The sequence below is a fragment of the Hyperolius riggenbachi genome, chromosome 10 (assembly GCF_040937935.1).
Source record: "Hyperolius riggenbachi isolate aHypRig1 chromosome 10, aHypRig1.pri, whole genome shotgun sequence".
Lineage (NCBI taxonomy): Eukaryota > Metazoa > Chordata > Amphibia > Anura > Hyperoliidae > Hyperolius > Hyperolius riggenbachi.
In genome coordinates this window covers 251594236-251620561 of record NC_090655.1, presented here as the reverse complement: position 1 = coordinate 251620561, position 26326 = coordinate 251594236, and the positions used below count along the sequence as shown (strand labels likewise).

Sequence of the window (26326 nt, the reverse complement as noted above, 5' to 3'; positions counted from 1 at the left end):
ATGGACCAATCGAGTAAAGCTGAGATGGTTCATTTTCAAGGCTGAGTATAATTTCCCTTTACAACAGGATGTATTTGTGACAATTCTACTTTAAGTGAGCAACTGTGGTTTCCCATGATGCATCACTCTTGGATATGCAAATCATCATCTCTTTATCTGCCCCTAAAGCCAGGCTTACATGCAGAACTGCTGATGCATAGCATGGAGGTACTCCTCACCTGATGGTAAAATTATCTTTCAATGGTAAACAGTACTGTGACAACACAAACTGCATAATCTCACATATTTTTCCAAAGAACAGCAAAAAAAAACAGGTTGCAAATGAAGTGAAAACAACAGAGCTGTGCAGCGCCCCCCGGGGCTTAAATATTCACCTTAAATACAAATCAAATGCAAATCATGCACTAAACCCTAATCTACAGTGAGTATTTGAATGCAAACTGATGCACATGGATGCAGCTAGCCATAAGTACACTTACATTTTTTGTACAACAGGAGATATTGACAGCACTTCCAGATACAGGCTGCACCCGAATTGACCAGCTGCATAGATGTGCAGAGCCTAAAACATGGGCAGATTACACAACTTTCATTTAAAACAGATGCAGTAAAAGAGGACGTTAGCTTCTACAAACAGTATGTGCACAGAAGGTGTGTATTTAAGCCCTGGGGGGCTCTGCACACCTCTGTTAGTTTAATTTCATTTGCAGCCTGTTTAGAAGCACTGCCAATTTGTTGCTGGTCTTTGAGAAAAAAAAATGTGTAGACCATTTATGGCTAAGCAGCCCCAGGCAAGAATTATGTTTTAACTGTTAGTTAGTGGTTAGGTCACTTCTGTGAGAACATGTCATTGTCGTGGAATAGTCTAGTAGGAAACAATCTGTGCACTTACTGTTTTTTGAAGCTAACGTCCTCCTTTGCTGCATCTTTTTTGAATTCAATTTGTTGAATGCAACTTCTTCCAACAATCCAACAACAGTTTGGTGAAGAACAATGCATTTTCCAGCACGATGGAGCACCGTGTCTCAGGGCAAAAGTGATAACTAAGTGGCTTGGGGACCAAAACATTGAAATTTTGGGTCCATGACCTGGAAACTCCCCAGATCTTAATCCCATTGAGAAATTGTGGTCATTCCTCAAGAGGCGGGTGGACAAACAAAAACCAACTAATTCTGAGAAACTCAAAGAAGTGATTATGAAAGAATGGGTTGCTATCAGGATTTGGCCCAGAAGTTGATTGAGAGCATGCCCAGTCGAATTGCAGAGGCCCTGAAAAAGAAGGGCCATCACTGCAAATACTGACTCTTTGCATAAATCTCATGTAATTGTCAATAAAAGCCTTTGAAACGTATGAAGTGCTTATAATTATATTTCAGTACATCACATAACCAACTGAAACAAAGATCTAAACGCAGTTTAGCTGCAAACTTTGTGAAAACTCATATTTTTGACAATCTCAAAACTTTTGGCCAGAACTGTACACTCTAGGTCTGTGATTCATGACCCTTTATATGTGGGCAGGAGGTGGATCAGGGGTGGACGGGAGGCAGATTGGAGTTGGGCAGGAGGTGGTTAGACATGTTCCAAGATTTGGTGCAGCGTAAACTAACAAGGCTTCAAAATGATAATTTATGCCCTACTTCTAATTAGTGATGGGCTGAACCTCCGATTTTAGGTTCGCGAACCGGGTTCGCAAACTTCCGCGGAAGGTTCGGTTCGCGAAAAAGTTCGCGAACCGCAATAGACTTCAATGGGGAGGCGAACTTTAAAAAATAGAAAAAATTATGCTGGCCACAAAAGTGATGGAAAAGATGTTTCAAGGGGTCTAACACCTGGAGGGGGGCATGGCGGAGTGGGATACACGCCAAAAGTCCCGGGGAAAAATCTGGATGTGACACAAAACAGCGTTTTAAGGGCAGAAATCACATTGGATGCTAAATTGCAGGCCTAATGTGCTTTAAAACATCTTGCATGTGTATACATCAATCAGGTATTGTAATTAGAGTACTGCTTCACACTGACGCACCAAACTAACTGTGTAACGCACCGCAAGTTACCAGCTGTTTGTGTAGTGATGGCCATGCTGGACTACTGCGCAACATGGCGAGATTGCTCTTCCTCACTCAGTGATGTCAGGTAATGTGTGACTGCCTTCTCAACTTTCCATGGCATTGTTAAAAAGCGTACGTTTTGTTTTTAAATTACATTTTCTACTTGCTGTGTACTTGTTCAGTACCACTACAATGAGAATCCTATGGAGGCGGGCAAGTCTGGCATTGTGACCCCGGGTAATGGCCGGGGAATGAGGATTTGAATCCGATGTGGAGCCTGAGCAACGGCTACCACTACACATCCAAGGAGGGCAGCAGGCAGGCATGCACGCCCACCCCGAGGTAGTGACAAAAAATAACAATACAGGAGGACTATCAAGGGCTTGCTGTATTTGAAATGAATGTACTTTAAATCCTTTAACGAGAACCAGTTATGGCGGGTAAAGATGACACCACATTCCTTTCACGAGAATCATATGGAGGCGGGCAAGTCTGCCATTTGTGACCCCGGGTAATGGCGGGGAATGAGGGATGGAATCCGGTGTGGAGCCTGAGCAACGGCTACCATTACACACCCAAGGAGGGCAGCAGGCAGGCATGCACGCCCACCCCGAGGTAGTGACCAAAAATAACAATACAGGACTCAGGAGGACTTTTGAGGCCCTAATTGTAATGAATCAACTTTAATTCCTTTAACGGGAATCCGTTATGGAGAGCAAGTCTGCCATTGTCACCACGGGAAATGGGCGGGGAATGAAGGTTGGATTCCGGCCCATAGTGGGAGCCTGCTGAGACCCATGCTGTAGCTGCCCTGACCGTGCTTTGCAGACCAGGCATCTGTGGTCAGATGGACCCTTGAACCAGCGGAAGACTAACCAAGTCGAAAGCATTTGCCAAGAATGTTTTACGGAGGGCAAGTTTTTTGCCATTTTTTTAAATTGTTTGAAACTGTAGATGGTTGTATTTTTCAATTGTTTTAAAATGTAGATGGTTGTATTTTTAAATTGTTTGAAACTGTAGATGGTTGTATTTTTAAATTGTTTGAAACTGTAGATGGTTGTATTGCGTTCCGGAGTTGGAGCCTGAGCAACGGCTACCACCACACATCCAGGCAAGGAGGGCAGCAGGCAGGAATGCACGCCCGCCCCGAGGTAGTGACCAAAAATAACAATACAGGACTCAGGAGGACCTTTTGAGGCCCTAATTGTAATGAATCAACTTTAAATCCTTTAACGGGAATCCGTTATGGAGGGCAAGTCTGCCATTGTTGTCACCACGTCCACGGGTAATGGGCGGGGAATGAAGGTTGGATTCCGGCCCGTAGTGGGAGCCTGCTGAGACCCATGCTGTAGCTGCCCTGACCGTGCTTGGCAGACCAGGCATCCGTGGTCAGGTGGACCCTTGACCCAACGCTCTTCGCAATAAATGACACCACTTGCCTCTAAACTGCACGGTACAGTTTGGGTATGGCCTTTCGTGAAAAATAAGTGCGGCCTGGTATCTTCCACTGCGGTGTCCCAATGGCCACAAATTTACGGAAAGCCTCTGACTCCACCAGCTTGTATGGTAATAGCTGGTGAGCTAATAGTTCCGCCACACCAGCTGTCAGACGCCGGGCAAGAGGGTGACTGGCTGAAATTGGCTTCTTCCGCTCAAAGACTTCCTTCACGGACACCTGGCTACTGCTGTGGGCAGAGGAGCAGGAACCGCTCAAGGGCAGAGGCGGTGTGAAGGAGGGTGGCTGTGAAGGTTCAAGGGAGAAAGCGGATGAAGACGATGCACCTGAAGGAGGAAGAGGAGAAGGAGGGTGGCTTGTCTTTTGAGGGGTGCTGCTTTTCCTCAGGTGTTCTTACCATAGCTGTTTGTGCCTTTTCTCCAGGTGCCTTCGTAAGGCACTTGTCCCTACGTGAGTGTTGGCCTTTCCACGGCTCAATTTTTGGAGGCAGAGAGAACAGATGGCTTTGCTCCTATCTGAGGCACACACCGTAAAATATTTCCAAACCGCTGAGCCCCCCTGGCCCTGAGGTGATGGCACTACGGTGGCATCAACAGTTGACCTTGAAGGGCATGTTGGCTGGCTGGCCATAGCTGGCGATACATGGCACCGGACACTGCCCCCAGCTGTTTCTGAGGACGAGCTCCCTCTGCTTCTATCATGGAGTCGTCTCCTCCTACTCCTCTCTGGCTCCCCCTCTGAACTGTCCCCCTGGTCATCTCCTCTATTGGGAACATACGTGACATCCGTATAATCATCATCATAATCCTCCTGCCCAGCTTCGCTTTCCTCAGACAACTCCACAACTGCACCAACTTCAGGTGGTTCATCATGCCCCTCCTCACACATTACGTCCATACTATTGCCACAAATCACAGCAACACCACCTCGCACAGACCTGCCAGTGCCAGGTGGCCTTCCTCTGGGTCTGCCTCTACCTCTTCCTCTACCTGAAGAAATGTAAAAGTTTGAAACCGAGAGCCCAATATAGTGCAGTACGTCTTGGTAAATGGAACAAGACAAAACAACAACGAGTAATATACTCACAAGTCTGGGTTACCACTAAGGCAACCACTGAAGATGCAGGTGGGGAGTATTATGACCTGACCCCACTCAGGTTTAAGAAGTCGCTCTCTGTAGACAGGAAAAAACGGGGATGCACCCCTCCACCAAGGGTGGACTAGATCAAATGGAGAATGAGGAGTAACAGAGGCGCCAGATTAGAGTAAAATATTTTAAAACAACTTAAAAGGAGGGAGGTTGGTGGTTACCACCCTCAAGTGTATAGTGACCAGCCAATGAGTCATATATGAATAGACAATATAATTTATTTTAAAATCTCCAGGCAAGCAACGCGTTTCACGGGTCCAAAGCCCGCTTCATCAGGCAATCAATTTTGGAGATACACACGGCTGTGCTGATTCAAAGGTAAAGCGCCAACTGTTGGCGCTTTACCTTTGAATCGGCACAGCCGTGTGTATCTCCAAAATTGATTGCCTGATGAAGCGGGCTTTGGACCCGTGAAACGCGTTGCTTGCCTGGAGATTTTAAAATAAATTATATTGTCTATTCATATAAAGTATGACTCATTGGCGGGTCACTATACACTTGTGGGTGGTAACCACCAACCCCCCTCCTTTTAAGTTGTTTTAAAATATTTTACTCTAATCTGGCGCCTCTGTTACTCCTCATTCTCCATTTCTTCCTCTACCTGGTTTGTCCATTTTGTCCACCTCGGGGGGAAGCTAGGTATATGCAGTGAGGTGAGTTCACTCAACAGAAAAGTTAGATATGCAGTGAGGTGAGTTCACTGAATGCAAAACGTAGCTATATGCAGTGAGGTGAGTTCACTGAACACAACAGGTAGTTAGATGCAGTCAGCTGAGTTCACTCAACACAAAGGTAATTATATGCAGTGAGGTGAGTTCACTCAACCCAAAGGTAGTTATATATGCAGTGAGGTGAGTTCACTGAACACAACAGGTAGTTAGATGCAGTCAGATGAGTTCACTCAACACAAAGGTAGTTATATATGCAGTGAGGTGAGTTCACTGAACACAACGGGTAGTTAGATGCAGTCAGCTGAGTTCACTCAACACAAACGTAGTTATATGCAGTGAGGCAAGTTCACTCAACAGAAAAGGTAGATATGCAGTGAGGTGAGTTCACTCAACCCAAAGGTAGTTATATATGCAGAGAGGTGAGTTCACTGGACACAAAAGGTAGCTATGTGCAGTGAGGTGAGTTCACTCAACCCAAAGGTAGTTATATATGCAGTGAGGTGAGTTCACTGAACACAAAAGGTAGCTATGTGCAGTGAGGTGAGTTCACTCAACCCAAAGGTAGTTATATATGCAGTGAGGTGAGTTCGCTGAACACAAAAGGTAGCTATGTGCAGTGAGGTGAGTTCACTCAACCCAAAGGTAGTGTTATGATGCTGGGATACCGTTGACCCTCCCACTGCGGAGCGGACTATCTGAGCACAGGATCTAAGTGACCACGGGTCTTCACCCACGACCCCTTGAGGGGGAAGCAGGACCACAGCCCCTTGAGGGGGAAGTGGATTCTTCGCTGCCTAGTGCCCACCAGGTTGCACTCAGAATAATCCCACAGTGGTTGGGAGAACAGCGGACACAAATGTGAGGAGAGAACAGGAGCAGGTCTTAAGCAGGGTCTAGTAACAAGCCAAGGATCAGGACAGGCGGCAGACTGGAGATATCGGGGTCACAAGCCGAGGTCGGGGCAGGCGGAGTTCAATCAGTAGTCGAGGTCACAAGCCAAGGTCAGGGCAGGCGGAGATCAGAAGAGTAATCGAGGTCACAAGCCGGGGTCAAATCAGGAATCAAACAGGATACTGAGCAATAGCACAATCACCACAAGCTGTCAGAACCAACAGCACTGCCATTGAGGGCAGTGCTGCTTATATACTGTGGGAAATTGAACTTGTCGCCAGAACTAACGCTTGCGCATGCGCAGTGCGCAATGTGCTATGTACGCTGTAGACTGCGCATGCGCACGCACCTGGTTGTGCGCATGCGCGTACGGCGTAATGCCGTACGCCGTGAACCACGCAGAGGAACTACAAGACTCAGCGTGTTAGCGCGCGCGCGCGGAAGGACGCGCGCACGCAACCTCTGATGCCCGCCGGGCAGGTGAGTGTAACATTGCCCTCAGGAGCTGGTTTTTCAGTAAATCTTCGATGGAAAAGTTTAATTAGTCTTGCAGCATGAATGTTTCTAGCCGGTTCCCATGAGTTCTCTTCCATCCCAAAGCCCTTCCATTTAATCAAGTATTGAATAGAAGTTCCCCGTCTTCTACTGTCTAAAATCTTTTCCACCTCATACTCTTCATTCCCATCCACTAAAATTGGAGAAGGTGGAACAGTATCTCGGCCTGGGAACTTACTGGGCACGACCTTCTTTAGGCATGACAGATGGAAGACAGGATGCACACGTAGGGAATCTGGAAGGGTTAACTTGTAGGCCACCGGATTTATCTGTTTCTCAACTGGGAAAGGACCAATGAACTTAGGGCCGAGCTTTTTAGAGGGGCAAAAGAGCTTTAGATTTGCGGTGGATAACCACACTAGTTGTCCAGGAGTCAGATCTGAACCACCCCTGCGATGCCGATCAGCAAATTTCTTGCTTCTGATCTGAGCTTGTTCCAAGGTCTCCTGTAGTCTCTTGAAGTTTTCTGTCAATTGAAGAATTCTTTCCTGTATGCAAGGTACGTTAGAGCAGGGTTTAAGATCGGGGTGGAAAGTTGGGTGATAACCATAGTTGGCGTAGAACAGGGATTGGTTGATGGCGGTGTGAACAGTATTTTTGTAAGCGAACTCTGCGGTAGCTAACAGAGAAATCCAGTCATCCTGTGAGGCTGAAGAGAAACATCGAAGGTATTGCTCCAGAGTTTGATTGGTCCTCTCAGTCTGACCGTTGGATTGAGGATGGTAACCGGACGACAAAGAAACATGAATTCCCAACTCCTTGCATAGCTCTCGCCAAAACCTGGATGTGAATTGAACTCCACGATCAGAAACGATATCAGAAGGTAAGCCATGGAGTCTCACGATCTCCTTGAGGAAGACCTTGGCAGTCTCTGCAGCTGTGGGAATACTCTTCAGTGGAAGGAAATGAGCCATCTTTGTGAGACGATCAACCACTACTAGGATGGTAGTGTGGCCTGCAGAAGGAGGAAGTTCCACAATGAAGTCCAAGGTGATGTTCTCCCATGGACGAGTAGGAACGGGTAGAGGGTTAAGCAGGCCCCACGGCTTGCTACGAGAGCTCTTAGCGCGAGCACAAACCTCACAAGACTGGATATATTGGAGACAATCCTTCGCCATCTCTGGCCGTCAGAAGGTTCTTTGGAGGAGTTCCAGAGTCTTGTTCACCCCAAAATGACCCGACAACTTGTCATCATGACTGACCTTTAGGACCGGGAGACGGGCTTCGGAAGGTACAAAAAGTTTATCCTGATGGTAAAAAAGTTCATCCTTGATAACTATTCCTGGAGGTAACTGAGAGCGGTCCACAGACTGCTTGATGAGGTCAAGGAGACATGATTGGAGTAACAGGAAATGCTGTGGAGAAAGAATAGTCTCGGGAACTTGGTCTGGAACAGATTCCACCTCAAACATGCGTGAGAGAGCATCAGGTTTACTGTTCTTGGACCCAGGACGGAAGGTCACATGGAACTTGAATCGAGAGAAGAAGAGGGACCATCGGGCCTGTCGAGGTCTCAGTCGTTTGGCAGTCCGGAGATATTCGAGGTTCTTGTGGTCAGTGAAGATAAGGATAGGTTGTTCAGCCCCCTCAAGTAAGTATCTCCATTCCTCCAGAGCTGCTTTAATTGCCAAAAGTTCCCGATCCGCTACATCATAGTTTCTCTCTGATACTGAAAGTTTCCGGGAGAAGAAGGCAACTGGATGGAGGGTAGACTTGGGACCAAAGCGTTGTGACAGAATCGCTCCGATGGCAATTTCAGAGGCATCCACCTCCAGTACGAAGGGCTTAGCAGGATCAGCATGTTTCAGAATAGGTGCAGACGTGAAGCAGGCCTTTAGTTGCTCAAATGCAGATTGAGCGTCTGGGGACCAATGAAAAGGAACATGAGTACTAGTCAGCTGCGTAATTGGGGCTACTATGCGAGAAAAGTTCTGAATGAATCTTCTATAGAAATTAGCAAAGCCGATGAATCTTTGTACCCCCTTTCGGTCAGTCGGTACAGGCCATTCCAGAACAGCTGAAACCTTCTGATCGTCCATCTCTATGCCTTGGGAAGAAATCTTGAGACCCAGGAACTGAATACTTTCTTTATCAAACTCGCACTTCTCTGGTTTCGCGTAAAGTCCGTGAACACGAAGGCGTGCAAGAATCTTCCTGACATGGACTCTGTGTTCCTCAAGAGTAGTAGAGAAGATGAGTATATCATCAAGATAAACCACCATAAAGTTGTCGATAAAGTCTCTGAACACATCATTAACGAAATGCTGAAATGTGGCAGGGGCATTACAAAGCCCAAAAGGCATCACCAGGTATTCGAAATGTCCGAATCGGGAACGAAAAGCAGTCTTCCACTCATCTCCAGCACGGACTCTAACCAGATTATAGGCCCCCCGAAGATCCAGTTTTGAGAAAATCTGGGCAGTACGGAGTCTCTGAAACAAGTCTGGCATAAGTGGCAAAGGATACCGATTCTTGATGGTGATATTATTCATCTCTCGATAGTCAATGCAGGGTCTGAGGGAGCCGTCCTTCTTTTCCACGAAGAACATACCCGCTCCGGCGGGTGAGGTGGAGGGCCGAATAAACCCCTTCTTTAAGTTCTCCTCAATATAGTCCTTGAGTACCTTAGATTCTGGTTCGGAGAGGGGATAAACTCTTCCGAAGGGAATAGCTGCACCTTGTTGCAGGTCGATAGGACAATCGTAGATACGATGAGGAGGGAGGACATCAGCTCCTTTCTTGTCAAAGACGTCTAGGAAATCATGGTAAGCAGTAGGAATGAGATTGTTTCTCTCGGATTCCAAACAAAAAAGGCTCCCGGCTCGGGGAAAACAGAAACGGGTACAGTAACTTGAGTGGAAGCTGACTTCACCCGTACTCCAATTAATCGTAGGGTTGTGGGTGCTCAGCCACGGCATACCCAAAATGACTGGAAACAGAGGTGATGGGAGTAGATCGAAGCTCAGATACTCCTGATGTTCCTTGAAGATGGTTACGAGTAGTGGAAAAGTCTCTGAGGTGATGGGTCCGGAATGGATAGCTGACCCATCCGCCAATTGAATGGAAAGCGGACGAGACTTGTTGTGAATAGGAAGCTGGAGTTGCTGGGCTAACTGAAGGTCGAGGAAGCAGGAACAAGCACCAGAATCAAGGATGGCTTTGATCTTTACGGTCTCTCCTCTGGGTCCCTGCAACGAGAGGGTAAGAGGGACGTGAGAGGAGGCAGGCAGGAAAGGGACCTGGCTCACCAGGACTGGAGAGTCAAGCTTACCCGTAGGTCTCACTGGGCAGTTCAGGCGGAAATGTCCCGGGGCACCACAATAGAGACAGAGGTTGGCCGTTCGTCGGCGTAGACGTTCCTCCTGGGAGATCGCTGGTCGGGCTAGACCTAGTTGCATGGGCTCCGGCATATCAAGATCACTGGATGAAGTTGATTCCACAGAAGCAGGGACTGTTGATGGTACAGAAGGTGACCAGACGGGTCGGAAGGTTCCAGATCTCTCTTGGCGTCTTTCACGGAACCTGCGATCAATCTGAATGGAGAGACTGATGAGCTCCTTCAGGGTTGCAGGGACCCCCACTCTGGCCAGTTCATCTTTCAACTGTTCGGAAAGGCCCTGTCGGAATTGGAACTTGAGAGCCCTCTCGTTCCAAGTAGTATCTCCAGACCAGTGACGGAACTCAGTGACGTAGTCCTCCACAGGCCTTCTTCCCTGTCTGAGGGATTGTAATGCCGACTCTGCAGAAGCTCCCCGACCAGGGTCGTCGTATAACTCCGCCATAGCTTCAAAAAAGGTTGCGGTACTGGTAAGAGCTGGATGACGTTCCTCCACCAGTCGTAGTGCCCAGGCTTGGGGCTCCCCCTGGAGCAACGAGATTACAGCCCCAACCTTAATCTCTTCGGTAAAGTATGTCCTGGGTAGCAGAGTGAAATGGAGCTGACAGGCACTTCGGAACAGTCTAAACTTAGTGCGGTCCCCTGCAAAGCGGTCTGGCAAAGGTAGTCTAGGTTCCGGTCTGGGGATAGCAGCTGCTTCAACAGGGGCGGGAGTTGGAAGCACAACTGGAACTGGAGCCGTGCCTTGGACTGGAGCCGTCATCTGAGCACGCAAATGTTCTTGGATCTGAGTATAGCCCCTCTGGACCTCTTCCACTGAGATACGTAACTGAGACACCAGTTCACACAGTTGATCCATCTGTGAGGGTTCTTCTCTTGTGTCCATTCTGGCTGTTGGTTACTGTTATGATGCTGGGATACCGTTGACCCTCCCACTGCGGAGCGGACTATCTGAGCACAGGATCTAAGTGACCACGGGTCTTCACCCACGACCCCTTGAGGGGGAAGCAGGACCACAGCCCCTTGAGGGGGAAGTGGATTCTTCGCTGCCTAGTGCCCACCAGGTTGCACTCAGAATAATCCCACAGTGGTTGGGAGAACAGCGGACACAAATGTGAGGAGAGAACAGGAGCAGGTCTTAAGCAGGGTCTAGTAACAAGCCAAGGATCAGGACAGGCGGCAGACTGGAGATATCGGGGTCACAAGCCGAGGTCGGGGCAGGCGGAGTTCAATCAGTAGTCGAGGTCACAAGCCAAGGTCAGGGCAGGCGGAGATCAGAAGAGTAATCGAGGTCACAAGCCGGGGTCAAATCAGGAATCAAACAGGATACTGAGCAATAGCACAATCACCACAAGCTGTCAGAACCAACAGCACTGCCATTGAGGGCAGTGCTGCTTATATACTGTGGGAAATTGAACTTGTCGCCAGAACTAACGCTTGCGCATGCGCAGTGCGCAATGTGCTATGTACGCTGTAGACTGCGCATGCGCACGCACCTGGTTGTGCGCATGCGCGTACGGCGTAATGCCGTACGCCGTGAACCACGCAGAGGAACTACAAGACTCAGCGTGTTAGCGCGCGCGCGCGGAAGGACGCGCGCACGCAACCTCTGATGCCCGCCGGGCAGGTGAGTGTAACATTGCCCTCAGGAGCTGGTTTTTCAGTAAATCTTCGATGGAAAAGTTTAATTAGTCTTGCAGCATGAATGTTTCTAGCCGGTTCCCATGAGTTCTCTTCCATCCCAAAGCCCTTCCATTTAATCAAGTATTGAATAGAAGTTCCCCGTCTTCTACTGTCTAAAATCTTTTCCACCTCATACTCTTCATTCCCATCCACTAACCACGCAGAGGAACTACAAGACTCAGCGTGTTAGCGCGCGCGTGCGGAAGGACGCGCGCACGCAACCTCTGATGCCCGCCGGGCAGGTGAGTGTAACAGGTAGTTATATATGCAGTGAGGTGAGTTCACTGAACACAACAGGTAGTTAGATGCAGTCTGCTGAGTTCACTCAACACAAAGGTAGTTAATTAGTTATATGCATTGAGGTGAGTTCACTCAACAGAAAAGGTAGATATGCAGTGAGGTGAGTTCACTCAACTTAAAAGGTCGTTATATGCAGTGAGGCAAGTTCACTCAACACAAAAGGTAGTTATGTGCAGCGAGGTGGGTTCACTCAACACAAACGTAGGTGTATGCAGTGATGAGGTGGGTTAACTAAACACAACAGGTACTAGTAGTAGGTAAATGCAGTACTGGGTGGGTAGTACAATGTGCAGCTCCCTGTCACATACACAGGTAGTCACTGAATGTGCTGCTGAATGCTGGTGGGCTGCTGGCAGTGGGACACACACATTATGAATTAGCAATGCTGTCTAAGCAACACAAGTGTCTCTCACACACACAGGTAGTCACTGAATGTGCTGCTACTGCTGCTGGCAGTGGGACACAAAGTATGAATTAGCAATGCTGTCTAAAAAACACAAGTGTCAGTTTCAAACACAGAAAAAAAAAATTGATCACACGAGCAGGATGAGCTCTTAAAAGAGCTGTTCTAGGGCGCTATTATAGCAATAAGATTCAGCTAGGAGCAAGCTAAGAAGGCAAGAGCCTGACTAATCTGTCCCTAAGAGAACAAGTCTGCAGCAGCTGTCCCTAGTCTGTCTCTAGCAGGCACACGAGTGAGGCTAATGGCCGCCGGAGCCTGCCTTATATAAGGGGAGGTGGGGCTCCAGGCCTTAGTATAGCCGGATTGGCAACAATGCGCCTGCTGATTGTGATGCAGAGGGTCAAAGTTGACCCTCATAGAGCATTATGGGGCGAATCGAACTTACGGAAAAGTTCGCCTGACGCAGGCGAACGCGAACCCCCAATGTTCGCCTGGAACCGTTCGCCGGCGAACCGTTCGCTACATCTCTATACTCCTGCTGCTGCTGGCCTGCTGCATTGATTTACCTATGAATTTATTTATGTATTTATTGTATTTCTACCTGACTCCTCCTGCTGCTGCTGGCCTGCTGCATTGATTTACCTATGAATTTATTTATGTATTTATTGTATTTCAACCTGACTCCTCCTGCTGCTGGCCTGCTGCATTGATTTACCTATGAATTTATTTATGTATTTATTGTATTTCTATCTGACTCCTCCTGCTGCTGGCCTGATAGAATATCAGGAAGCAACAGTCAGTACATGAGAGGGGTAGGAAAGACAGAGGGTTTCTTTGTCTGATTTGTCAATGTCATATCCAATCTGTGGGCTGCACAACAAGGCTGCTTCATCAGCAGATAGCAGAACACTACTGTGGCCCCTCCTGTACTACTGGCAACATTTCTAATGTAGCCAAGGACTTTGTACAATCACATGGTGGCGACATGCAATCGCTCTCTTTCAAGGGAATGGAAAAAGTGTTTCGCCCAGGAAGAGGAGGGGACACTTACCATAACCTGTTAGTGTGCGAGGCTAAGTGGATCTTCAACATGGGTACTAGGTACCGGATGACTTCACTTCCAGATAGGATATTAATCTTTTGTATTGATCTGTTTATGTGTTTTTATCACTGATGTATATGCTTTGTACTCCAGTCCAGCTCTTTGCAATATCTGTGAACTGGCTAGATTCATTACCACTCAGGTGTTTAGTTCAGCCCTGAGTGGGAGGGGTTGCCTGTATATAAGTCATTTCCTGCCTGGTGAGCTGTGACTAAGGACCTGCGTGTCTGAAACGCATCAGCTGCCAGCCTGTCTGTTTGATGTATCTGTGACAATCTGCCACCAATAGAGATGCTGAAATCCGAACTTTGGGTGAATCCGGATAGTTGTTATCTGGATTTCACCCAGTTACCTGTGCGGGCTGAGTGGGAAGGTCAATCTTACCTCTCTGACGTCTTCTTAGGTCCGTCCCTCAGCACCTCCTACGATGCGGTCCAAGCGGCAGTCACATGATTACAAACACTTCCTCCTTCCGGGTTGAAGGAGGAAGTGTTTGTACTCACCTGACGCGCGTGGACAGCATCATAGGAGGCGCCAAGGGACGGACCGAAGAAGACATCAGAGAGGTAAGATTGACCCCCCTGCCCAACCCGCACAGATAACTGGGTGAGATCCGGTCATCCGGATAACAACTACCCGTATTCACCCAAAGTTCGGATTTGAGCATCCCTACCCACCAATCCCGTCGTACTATGACACAGTTGCCATACACGTTTCATCCACTAGAGACTTCTGAAGGCAAATCCACTGCGAGCACAATACACGTTTAAGATTGGTTGGTGTGCCCATACATGATACAAGCTCAATTTTGTGTACCATCTCTAAAATAAAATTATCGATTATGTGCTGGAAATTGAGGGTAATGCTGCCACCACTCTCTAGATTCACGACATAGAGAGATTTTAAAAGCTTATTATTACTAAAAGGAAGAAAATGGTTAATTGCAAACTAACTAAGCAAAACAATAAATTAAAGAAATAAGACAATGCTGTAGTGTGTCTAAGATTGATAAGCAGAAACTATCCGTGTTTGTATACCCAGCATTAGATGCTGCTTGGTGTGTACAAATCGGATGAGAGTCTTTTGAAGCCAGTGGTCTGCTACAAGTGTTAAGAAAGTCTTTTGAACTACAGGACTACCAAAGACATAAAGCCTGATAAGGGGAATGTATTAGAGGTTTTGTCAATTAGGTTGAAGATGGACGACTACTTAACCTGGCAGGAGGTACTGGGAAATGCTCCCTTTGATGTGACTTTGAAAAGCTCAACTAATAGCAGAGACAAGTTTGTCAGTTCTATAATGCTGGGCATACACGGATAGTTTCTTCTTATCAATCGAGCTGCTGATGGCTCAACTGATAATTCCGACATGTCCGATCACCGCGCCGGATCGATTCCGTGCTTGATCCCCGTGGGCAGACAATGGAAGAAAACGAGCAGAAGATAAGAAGCACCCGCGGGGACGAGCGGGAATCGATCCGGGCGGTCGCGGGGGCGAGCGGGGATGCGCCGGCATCGAGCCGCGGCCATCGATTCCGGCGCATAATTGACCCGTGTATGCCCAACATCATGCTTGTGACTGATGTAATGACTTATTCTATTATGAAATATGGTGGATACGTCACAGTGCCAATAAAGCAATCTGGATTTTTTTCTTCATATGATGTGCTGCAGGCTTTTTTCTTGTTCCACATAAAAAGACACTTAGCCGCATAAAAAAGCACAGCTGGACGGCTGCATACACATCAGCTCCGTCTCCAGCTCCACCTCAAGTGTGCTGCTTGTAGTCTGTGTGTGAGTGACATCTCTGATGACATCAGAGGCTTCAGCAACAGCCCAGTGAGCCAGGCCATGTGGAAGGGAGAAGGTGGGGATGCCCTCCTAATGTCTCCCTCCCCCCACTCAGTGTCACCCTCCCCACACCCAGTGTCTCCCTCCTCACACCCAGTGTCTCCCTCATCACACCCAGTGTCTCCCTCCTCACACCCAGTGTCTCCCTCCCCCCACCCAGTGTCACCCTCCCCACACCCAGTGTCTCCCTCCCCACACCCAGTGTCTCCCTCCTCACACCCAGTGTCTCCCTCCCACACCCAGTGTCTCCCTCCCCACACCCAGTGTCTCCCTCCTCACACCCAGTGTCTCCCTCCTCACACCCAGTGTCTCCCTCCCCCACACAGTTTCTCCCTCCTCACACCCAGTGTCTCCCTCCTCCCTACCCAGTGTCACCCTCCATCACACTCAGTGTCACCCTCCTCACACCCAGTGTCACCCTCCTAACACCCAGTGTCACCCTCCTCACATCCAGTGTCACCCTCCTCCCCACCCAGTGTCACCCTCCATCACACCCAGTGTCTTCCTCCTCACACCCAGAGTCTCCCTTTCCCACCCAGTGTCTCCCTTGCCCACCCAGTGTCTCCCTCCTCCCCACCCAGTGTCCCTCCTCCCCACCCAGTGTCACCCTCCTACTCACCCAGTGTCACCCTCCTCACACCCAGTGTCTCCCTCTCCCCACCCAGTGTCACCCTCCTCACACCCAGTGTCTCCCTCCCACCACCCAGTGTCACCCTCCTCCCACAGAGCATCTCCCCAGTGTCACCCTCCTCCCACACAGTGTCTCCCTTCTCACACCCAGTGTCTCCTTCCCCCACCCAGTGTCACCCTCCTCACACCAAGTGTCTCCCTCCCACCACCCAGTGTCACCCTCCTCCCACAGAGCGTCTCCCCGGTGTCACCCTCCTCACACACAGTGTCTCCCTCCTCACACCCAGTGTCTCCTTCCCCCACCCAGTGTCACCCTCCTCACACCCAGTCTCACCGTCCCAACCAGTGTCACCCTCCTCACACCCAGTGTCACCCTTCTCACACCCAGTGTCACCCTCCTCACACCCAGTGTCATCCTCCCCCCACCCAGTGTCACCCTCCTCCCCACCAGCGTACATCAAAAGCGAGCACCCAGAAATTTGGCGCCCAGAAGAGCCAATAGTAGAATATTGGTAAATTTACAGACATACTACTATTAAAGTGGAAAACAATGATAGTAAAATATTTGTATTAAATACTGATTGTTAAAGAGAAACTGTGACCAAGGATTGAACGTCATCCCAATCAGTAGCTGATACCCACTTTCCCATGAGAAATCTTTGCCTTTTCTCAAACAGATCATCAGGGGGCTCTGTATGACTGATATTGTGGTGAAACCCCTCCCACAGTGTGATGCTGACATCACACTGTGGGAACCTTGTTGCATTGTGGGAAATAACAGCTGTTTCCAACTGCCAAAATAGCAAGCAGCATCTCCTTCCACTGACATTACCTGCCAGCAGTAAAAATGTTACCATATGATAAATGTCAGAATGTAAATCAGGGAGAAGAAAGATTTTACAATGGGCAAACACTGACTAAATCATTTATACGTAATTATTATTAGTAAAAATATTAAGTACTTTTGTTCATTACGTTAATTTCACTGGAATTCCTCTTACAGTACAGCTGAACCTAAACCTAACCCTATTCTCACACTGAACCCTACAACTACCGAAGCCTAACCTTAACCACCCTCCACACCTAACACTAACCCCCCCTCACTCCTAAACTTCACAACCCCCCATGCCTAACCTTAAACACCCACTCCCCACGTCTAGCATTAACTGCCGCCACCATTTGTCCCCCCCCCCCCCCAAAAAAAATTTGGGTGCTGCCATAGGTGCCCATTGAAATACCGGCATTGGATTCTCCTGTGTTACAGGTGCCCACATTTCTCCTCAATGACGTTATTTTAATTGGTGCCTATGGCAGTGCACAGATTTCCTCCTCTAACGGGGGCCCAAATTGCCTGCTACTCTCTTACCATTGTCACCCTCCCAGCTGCACTCAGCAGTGCCCTCTGACCCCACTCAGCAGCTTGATCCCACCCACTCCTCTAGCACCTAGTGAGGGACACGTTTAATGCATTTATGCCTAAGGTAACATTTGCTGCATTTCATATATATAGGGTAATGTGCATTTCACATTTCACTGTTTTCTGCATTTCACACATATTTGCTGCATTTCATGTGTGGGAGGTAACCAGTCTGTCAGCTGCTGGTAGGAGGAGTGCGGCCAAAAGGGAATGGGAGTTTTAGGACAGATATTAGAAGCTTATAGTAAAATGTAGTAAATTATTAAGGATAACCACTTTTACATGAGTTATCCTGGTTTCAGCATCAGAAACACTTCCCATAGTTATATACTGCTGTAGTAGCAGACTAGCAGTAGCAGTAGCAGTAGCAGTAGTAGTAAAGATTGAACTAGTGCAGGTGAATCCACAAATGGAGGCTGCAGTTTGCATTTTCACCACAAGATGGCGAGCTCACCCCTGCCAAGTGGAACGCACAGATAGGACGTAATGAACCCATAGTCCATAGATAGGAAGTGGTGTAACGTAATAGGAATTAGAGAGAGCACGTGGTTGAGAGGTAATCGTATGATTTTTGTTATACCAGCAAATATCAGATTTGCCCAATTGGGCATTGTGCGGGATGCAGGATGGGTGTGAGATTGAGCAGCATGTTCAGGTGTCTCCCTATGTGTGTTAGTGTCTGTTATAAATAAAGCTGGTTTTCAGTGTAAATAGTAACACTTGAATAGCTCTATTCTCTTATGGGAGTCCCAGTGCTGGGGAGCTGCAGCCACTATGGGGGTACACAACAGCCGCCCTGGAGCATCAGGGAGCTTACCCCCGGCCTCCTTACTGATCAGCTGCTGCTGCAGACAGGATATGAGCCCCGGTCTCCTGAAGTGACTTAATCCAGTATCCCTTTCAGCCACTGCTCCTAGTGCAGCACAGACAGTGTGGCTTTAGTCTGGGTGGGTGATTTGATTAAATTCTCATCGATATACATACATATATGTTTGATAGAAGAAAAAAAATGTTTTTATTGATTGGTCAGAACTACATAAACTTATGGCTACTTTTATTTTTTGATTGTGTGTTATGACATTAAAGTGTACCAGAGATGGGGGGATTAGGAATAAAATATACATACCTGGGGCTTCCTCCAGCCTGATCGCTCCCATGGCGTCCTCTTCTTCCTCTCTGTTTGCCCGCTACTGGACCTGCAAAATCCATCAGTCAGGGCCAGTCGGTGCATGCTCAGTCCAGGCAGGCTTGCTCCCATGTCTTGCTCCTGTCCCCAGGAGCGTTCTTCACCTGCACAATAGTACTGCACAGGCACATAATGCACCAGGCAAAATGAACACTGCATGTGCGCGCTTGGTCGGGCTACGCATGCGCAGTTGGCCCTGGACCGGAGAACTTTCCGGACCAATTGCAGGAGGACTGAGAGGGAGAAGAGGACACTGTGGGAGCAATCAGGCCGGAGGGGGCTGGAGGTATCCCCAGATATGTATATTTTATTCATAATCCCCCATCTCAGGTTCCCTATAAGTTTGGTGTCTGGTTGGTCTTTGGTATTTCCCCGGGTTGGGAGGTATGGTGGCCAGTCTTACGGCAGCCCCCGTGACCCCCCCCCCCACCCCGTGTCCCCTAGCCAATTCTTTTACAGCATGGCCATATCCTCCCTGTGCCCCCAGCATTGCCATTATCCTCTAGTACAGGCATGGGCAAACTTGGCCCTCCAGCTACTACAAGTCCCACAATGCATTGCAGGAGTCTGACAGCCACAGTCATGACTCATAAAGGCAAATGCATTGTGGGACGAGTTTGCCCATGCCTGCTCTAGTATGTAATGTCCCCCCACCCCAGTAATGCCATTTCTTTCCCAGTATAGCCATGCCCCCCGTGTCCACCAGCATTGCCATTATCTTCCAGTATGTAATGTTCCCCTACCCAGTATTGTCATTTATTTCTCAGTATAGCCGTGTCCCCAAGCATTGCAATTATCCTTCAGTATGTATTGCCCCCACCCAATTAATGTAATTTATTTCCCAGTATAGCCATGTCCTCCCTGTGTCCCCCATCATTGCTATTATCCTTCGGTATGTAATGTCCCTAACCCCAGTCATGCCATTTATTTCCCATTATAGCCATGTCCTCTGTGTCCCTTTTGTATGCAGTATCCTCCACCCCAGTAATTCCATTTTTTTTCCAGTATAGCAATGTCCTCCTTGTGTCCACCAGGATTGCCATTATCCTCCAGTCTGTAATGTCCCACACCCCAATAATATTTCTTAAGTATAAGTAAGTATACAGTATATGTACAGGCAGTGCATAATTAGGTTATTTAGTGGGTGCATGGCCTAAGCTAGAGAATATGCTTGTCGGAAAAGGTGGGTTTTGAGGGAGAGTTTAAAGATTTCAAAGGTGGGAGAGTGGCGGATGTGCCGTGGAAGGACATTCCAGAGGAGGGGTGAGGCATGTGAGAAGTCTTGTACTCGTGAATGTGAGGAGGTAATTGTAGAAGAGGATAAAAGAAGCTCGTGTGCAGATCTGAGATTGCGGTTGGGTTGGTATCTGGAGACGAGTAAGGAGATGTACAGGGGAGAGAGATTGTGGAGAGCTTTGTAGGTTAGGGTTAAGAGTTTGAACTGAATCCTCTGGTTAATTGGTAGCCAGTGAAGAGCTTGACAGAGAGGAGCAGCAGAGGAAGAGCAAGAGGAGAGATGAATGAGTCGAGCAGCAGAGTTCAGTACAGACTTGAGCAGTGCTAGTCGGTTAGTTGGAAGTCCACCAAGCAATATATTGCAATAGTCCAATCGAGATATAATAAGAGCATGTACTAACATTTTAATTGTGTCATGAGAGAGAAAAGGTCGGACACATGCTATGTTTTTTAGTTGGAAATGACAGGATCTGGTTAGGGAGTTAATGTGAGGAATAAATGAGAGAGAAGAATCAAATATTACCCCTAAGCACCGTGCTTTGGGGATTGAAGTTATAGACATGTTGTTAACATTTATTGTAATATCAGGCTGTTTGCCTGATATTACAATGGACAGGGATGGTGGAAAGACTATTAGTTCAGTTTTATTCATATTAAGTTTTACGAAGCGAGAGGGCGTGAAAGAGGATATAGCGGACAGGCAATCGGGAACCCGTGTGAGGATGGAGTTAATGTCTGGGGCCGAGAGGTACAGTTGTGTACCATCTGCATAAAGGTGGTATTGAAAACCAAATGAGTTCATTAAGGCCTAGTGCACACCAGAGCGTTTCGGCTGCGGTTTGCGATACGCTTGCGGGCGCGGATCCGCTTGGGTAATGTATTTCAAAGGGCTGGTGCACACCAGAGCGGGAGGCGTTTTGCAGAAACGCATACTCCCGGGCTGCTGCAGATTTTGGATTGCGGAGGCGTTTCTGCCTCAATGTTAAGTATAGGAAAACCGCAAACCACTCTGAAAAACGGCACTTCAGAGCGGTTTGCCAGGCGGTTTTTGTTACAGTAGCTGTTCAGTAACAGCTTTACTGTAACAATACATGAAATCTACTACACCAAAACCGCTACACAAAACCGAAAAACGCTAGCTGAAACGTTGCAGAAAAAGAAGAAAAAGCGTTTCAAAATCTGCTAGCGGTTTTTGGTGTGCACCAGGCCTAAGTTACCACCAGACCGTGCATGTAGATGGAAAAGAGGAGAGGACCGAGGACAGAGCCTTGAGGTACCCCTACAGACAGAGGATGTGAAGAGGAGGCCTGATCTGAATAAGTAACAGTGAAAGACCTTCCAGAGAGGTAGGAAGATATCCAGGAGAGAGTGAGGTCCTTTATTCCTATAGATGAAAGGATTTGTAGGAGTAGAGTGTGGCCGACAGTGTCGAATGCTGATGACAGATCTAGAAGGATGAGTATGGAATAATAGCCTTTGGATTTAGCTGTGAGGAGATCATTAGCTACTTTGGTGAGGGCTGTTTCTGTGGAGTGGTTTGCCCGGAAGCCAGACTGGAACTGATCAAGCAAGGAATTTGCAGATAAATACTGACTTAGTTCAGCAAGTAATTTAAATGCAAATGCGAGAAGTGACACTGGGCAGTAGTTAGCAAGTTCGGTGGGGTCTAGGGATGGTTTTTTAAGTAGTGGTGTTACAACAGCCTTCTTGAGTGAGAATGGAAAAATTCCAGTAGAGAGGGATAGGTTAAACAGCGATGTCAGGGCAGGGATGAGGGATGTGGATAGCTGTGGAATGAGATGTGATGGGATAGGATCCAAAGAACAGGTGGTTAGATGGGATTTGGAGATAAGAGAGGAGAGAGAATGTTCAGAGAGTGGAGAGAAACTGGAATAAGAGCAGTCAACAGGAGGAGCGGAGATGGAGTTTGATGTCTGCATGGAAAACACACTACGGATTTTGGCAATTTTCAGTATTGGCAGTATCACAGTCCAGCCAGAACCCAGTATCCCTGTCCAACCGGAACCCAGTATCCCTGTCCAACCGGAACCCAGTATCCCTGTCCAACCGGAACGCAGTATCCCTGTCCAACCGGAACGCAGTATCCCTGTCCAACCGGAACGCAGTATCCCTGTCCAACCGGAACCCAGTATCCCTGTCCAACCGGAACCCAGTATCCCTGTCCAACCGGAACCCAGTATCCCTGTCCAACCGGAACCCAGTATCCCTGTCCAACCGGAACCCAGTATCCCTGTCCAACCGGAACCCAGTATCCCTGTCCAACCGGAACCCAGTATCCCTGTCCATCCGGAACCCAGTATCCCTGTCCAACCGGAACCCAGTATCCCTGTCCAACCGGAACCCAGTATCCCTGTCCATCCGGAACCCAGTATCCCTGTCCATCCGGAACCCAGTATCCCTGTCCATCCGGAACCCAGTATCCCTGTCCATCCGGGACCCAATATCCCTGTCCATCCGGAACCCAGTATCCCTGTCCAACCGGAACCCAGTATCCCTGTCCAACCGGAACCCAGTATCCCTGTCCAACCGGAACCCAGTATCCCTGTCCAACCGGAACCCAGTATCCCTGTCCAACCGGAACCCAGTATCCCTGTCCAACCGGAACCCAGTATCCCTGTCCAACCGGAACCCAGTATCCCTGTCCAACCGGAACCCAGTATCCCTGTCCAACCGGAACCCAGTATCACAGTCCAACCGAAACCAAGTATCCCTGTCCAACCGGAACCCAGTATCCCTGTCCAACCGGAACCCAGTATCCCTGTCCAACCGGAACCTAGTATCCCTGTCCAACCGGAACCCAGTATCACAGTCCAACCGAAACCCAGTATCCCTGTCCAACCGAAACCCAGTATCCCTGTCCAACCGGAACCCAGTATCCCTGTATAACCGGAACCCAGTATCCCTGTCCAACCGGAACCCAGTATCCCTGTCCAATCGGAACCCAGTATCACAGTCCAACCGAAACCCAGTATCACAGTCCAACCGAAACCCAGTATCACAGTCCAACTGGAACCCAGTATCACAGTCCAACTGGAGCCCAGTATCCCAGTCCAAACCAGACCATGGAGGGGATAAGGCCTCCTAAAAACACGAGACATGCCCCCCCCCCCCATGCAAAGCATTTCCAGCCACGAAAATCACCCAGCAAAGACCCTCCAGCCATGCACAGCCCCCCAGCAAAGCACCCACAGCCATGCACAGCCCCCCAGCCAAGCACAGCCCCCCAGCAAAGCACCCCCAGCCATGCACAGCCCCCCAGCCATACACAGCCCCCCAGCAAAGCACCCCCAGCCATGCACAGCCCCCAGCAAAGCACCCCCAGCCATGCACAGCCCCCCAGCAAAGCACCTGTGACTAATCACCACTGTAATCTGATCTCTTTCCTGTGTCACCTGACTGCCACAGCAGAGCAGCTAGTTTAAAAGCACAGGATAACAATATGTCTGCTCTCAAGAAAGCATGATGTAGACACACTGCAGATTTATTGCAGGATTTGTATCAGCTGTAACTAAGAAATGCTTTTCTTTAAAAACTATTATTATGCTGTATCTTTCAGAGCAGAGAGGAAGTTCCGAGTGCCAATCATGGTGATCGGACAGGACCCGGGATGTTCTGGGATTTGTGCGGTTTGGACTTTGGCCGTTTCTAGAACTGGCCGGCCAATGTCAGAAATTCCCAGCATTTTGGACTTTGGCCGACGTCAAATTGGCCAGTTCTAGAATTGGCCGATTTCTGGTTTTGGCCGTAACATATATATCTTGTTGCCTCTGATGAAGCAGGGCTATCCTGTGCAACGGCTGTCAGGCCATACATGTTGCAATTTATGTCGGTCAGTGTGAGGAATCAATTAAAAAAAAAAGATGATGCTTTCTGCAAAGTTGGGAGGTGCCCAGATCTTTCAATTTCCTACTACTCGGTATCCTTCAGTATGTAATGTCCCATCTGCCCCAGTAATGCCTTTAGTGAGAGGAAAGATTTACATTGGTTTGTAAATAGCTGTCACAGTGTGCTCCAGTCCTCTGCTCCCATTAGCCTCTCTGCATCTTCTCTCCTCATATCCTCATCCATCTGCCACTACCAGCACTGCTGTAACATCAGAGGAATGGTAGCAGTGGGAGGTAGATGTGAGGAGAGGAGGCGAGTTGGAGAGGAGGCAGACGGGAGGACAGGACTGCAGCACGCTGTGAGTATAGTGCACAGTTAGCTATAAACCAACTTATTATGCTTTCCTGCAATTCTCTGCATTTCCCTACAATGACAGGATTGGGGAGTGCTGGCACAGGTATGTTTATAGTAAAATATTGGTAATATTATTGTCGTTTTAACTGTCGGCATGGAGAAGGACCCAGCTCACCCGGGGCCCTCACAATATGCACTCAGTGCTGGGGGGAGGGGGGGGGGCTCTTGTATTGATAGTTTTACCATTGATAAAGTGTACAGCCTTGATTATCTTTCACTAATCTATCAAAAGGCAGCAGCATCCTGTACAGATCACATGACCACATCGCTGAGGATGGATGAAGATCAGAGTCACATGACCAAGAGGATACTCAACTGCACCCTGGAGATCATCCATCTGCTGACTGGAAAGGTGAGGATGATTCTGGGAGGTCACATGACATCACTCTTATCTCTTTTAATAAAACACACCCCTGACTAGAGAGGTGAGGGGGATTCTGGGAGGTCACATGACATCACTCTTATCTCTATTAACCACTTTAATAGTTTGAGACGGTAAATCTGCGTCTTGCAGGACTTCAGTTCCTGCACAGGAACGTAGATATTCGTCTATTGTGGTGGGTACTCGTTGCCCCCCCGTTAGAGAGGAGATGAATGAATGGGAACGCAGTTAATCTAAGTCCATGTGTGAACGATTGCTGGCATCAATGAGATGCCACAATAATTTGTAACATGACCACGCATTAGTTCCTGTTAGTGTACTTATTGTACGATAATAGGAAATAGTGCGTAAGGACATCTTGTGTCCAAATAGTAAAATGACACCTACATACAATTATATTAATAAAAAGACCCATATTTATATTTATACTTACCCCCCCACCCTCTGCCATAGTTACCTAAATACATTACATGCAAATAAAAAAAAGAATGACATAAAAAATACCTAAATAGTTACCTTAGGTACTGTAACATTTTAATACGTATGTGAAAAGGGTACATTAATGTCATTTATTAAATTATGGGTTTGTAATAAGTGATGCATGCGAAGTTGAAAAAATGCACCTTTATTTCCAAATAAAATATTGACGCCATACATTGTACTAGGGAAATATGTTAAACGTTTTAATAACCGGGACAAGTGGGCAAATAAAATGTGTGGGTTTTCATTATGATAGCATGTAGTATTTTAAAAATATAATGGCCAAAAACTGAGAATTAATGAATTTTTCTTATTTTTCCTGTTAAAATGCATTTAGAATAAAATCATTATTAGCAAAATGTAACACTCAAAGCCTAATTGGTGGCAAAAACAAACAAACGAGATATAGATTGGTTCGTTGTGATAAGTAGTAATAAAGTTATAGGCCAGTGATGGCTAACCTTGGCACTCCAGCTGTGACAAAACTACAAGTCTCATCATGCCTCTGCCTCCCTTAGTTATGCTTAGAGCTGTCAGAGTATTGCAATGCCTCATGGGACTTGTAGTTCCACCACAGCTGGAGTGCCAAGGTTAGCCATAACTGTTATAGGCGAACGAATGTAAGGAGTGCTGAAAGTTGAAAAGGTGAAAATTGCTCTGGTATAAAAGGAGGAGAACCCCTCAGTAGTGAAGTGGTTAATAAAATACCCATTACCAGAGAGGTGGGGAAGATATTTGGATTTCTAATACCTTTAAGATGAGAATCCTATCATTTTTCTGCTATGGAAAAATGCACAGCAATGCAAATGAATGGGTGTCTTTCGCCGAATAGAAGACACTGTCTTATATTCTTTTGTGGGGAGAAATATGTGCTAGGTCTTGTTTTTTTGGGGGGGCTTACTCTCTGGAGAGGGGTAGACACTTTGTGTATGGGGAAGTGTGTGGTCTCTTACGGCGCCTTACTTGTGACTGCGTCCCCCTCCGTTATAAGTAACTTGTCCGGTGTCAGCGGCGGCATATTATTCAGGCTGTGAGGGCGCCCTTTGACCCTCATGCTGTCACTACTGCATAGTGTTAGCGTGAGGGTCAAAGGGCGCCCTCGCATCCTGAATAATATGCTGCCGCTGACACCAGACAAGTTACTTAGAACGGAGGGGGGCGCAGCCACAAGGGAGATGCAGTAAGAGACCACACACCTCCCTATACACAAAGCTCCCCAGCTAGGTCTTATTTTCGGGTTAGGTCTTATATTTCAAGCATGCTTGAAATATAACCTAGGCCTTATTT

General features: G+C 47.8%; 1 protein-coding gene across 3 annotated transcripts in view; it reads left to right on the top strand.

Annotated features, from left to right (window-relative positions):
- LOC137535286 (zinc finger protein 585A-like) overlaps nucleotides 1–26326 on the top strand; it is a 301513-nt gene that overhangs the window by 216130 nt on the left and 59057 nt on the right. For 2 of the 3 annotated variants that reach the window (XM_068257106.1, XM_068257105.1), the window contains exons 1-2: nucleotides 17981–18051; nucleotides 24410–24529. The exons of the other annotated variant lie outside the window; for it this stretch is intronic. In XM_068257106.1, coding sequence (XP_068113207.1) covers nucleotides 24434–24529 — 96 coding nt within the window. In that variant the 5' untranslated portion in view covers nucleotides 17981–18051; nucleotides 24410–24433. Of the gene's footprint in view, nucleotides 1–17980; nucleotides 18052–24409; nucleotides 24530–26326 lie in introns of those variants that run through there. 3 annotated transcript variants of the gene reach the window in all.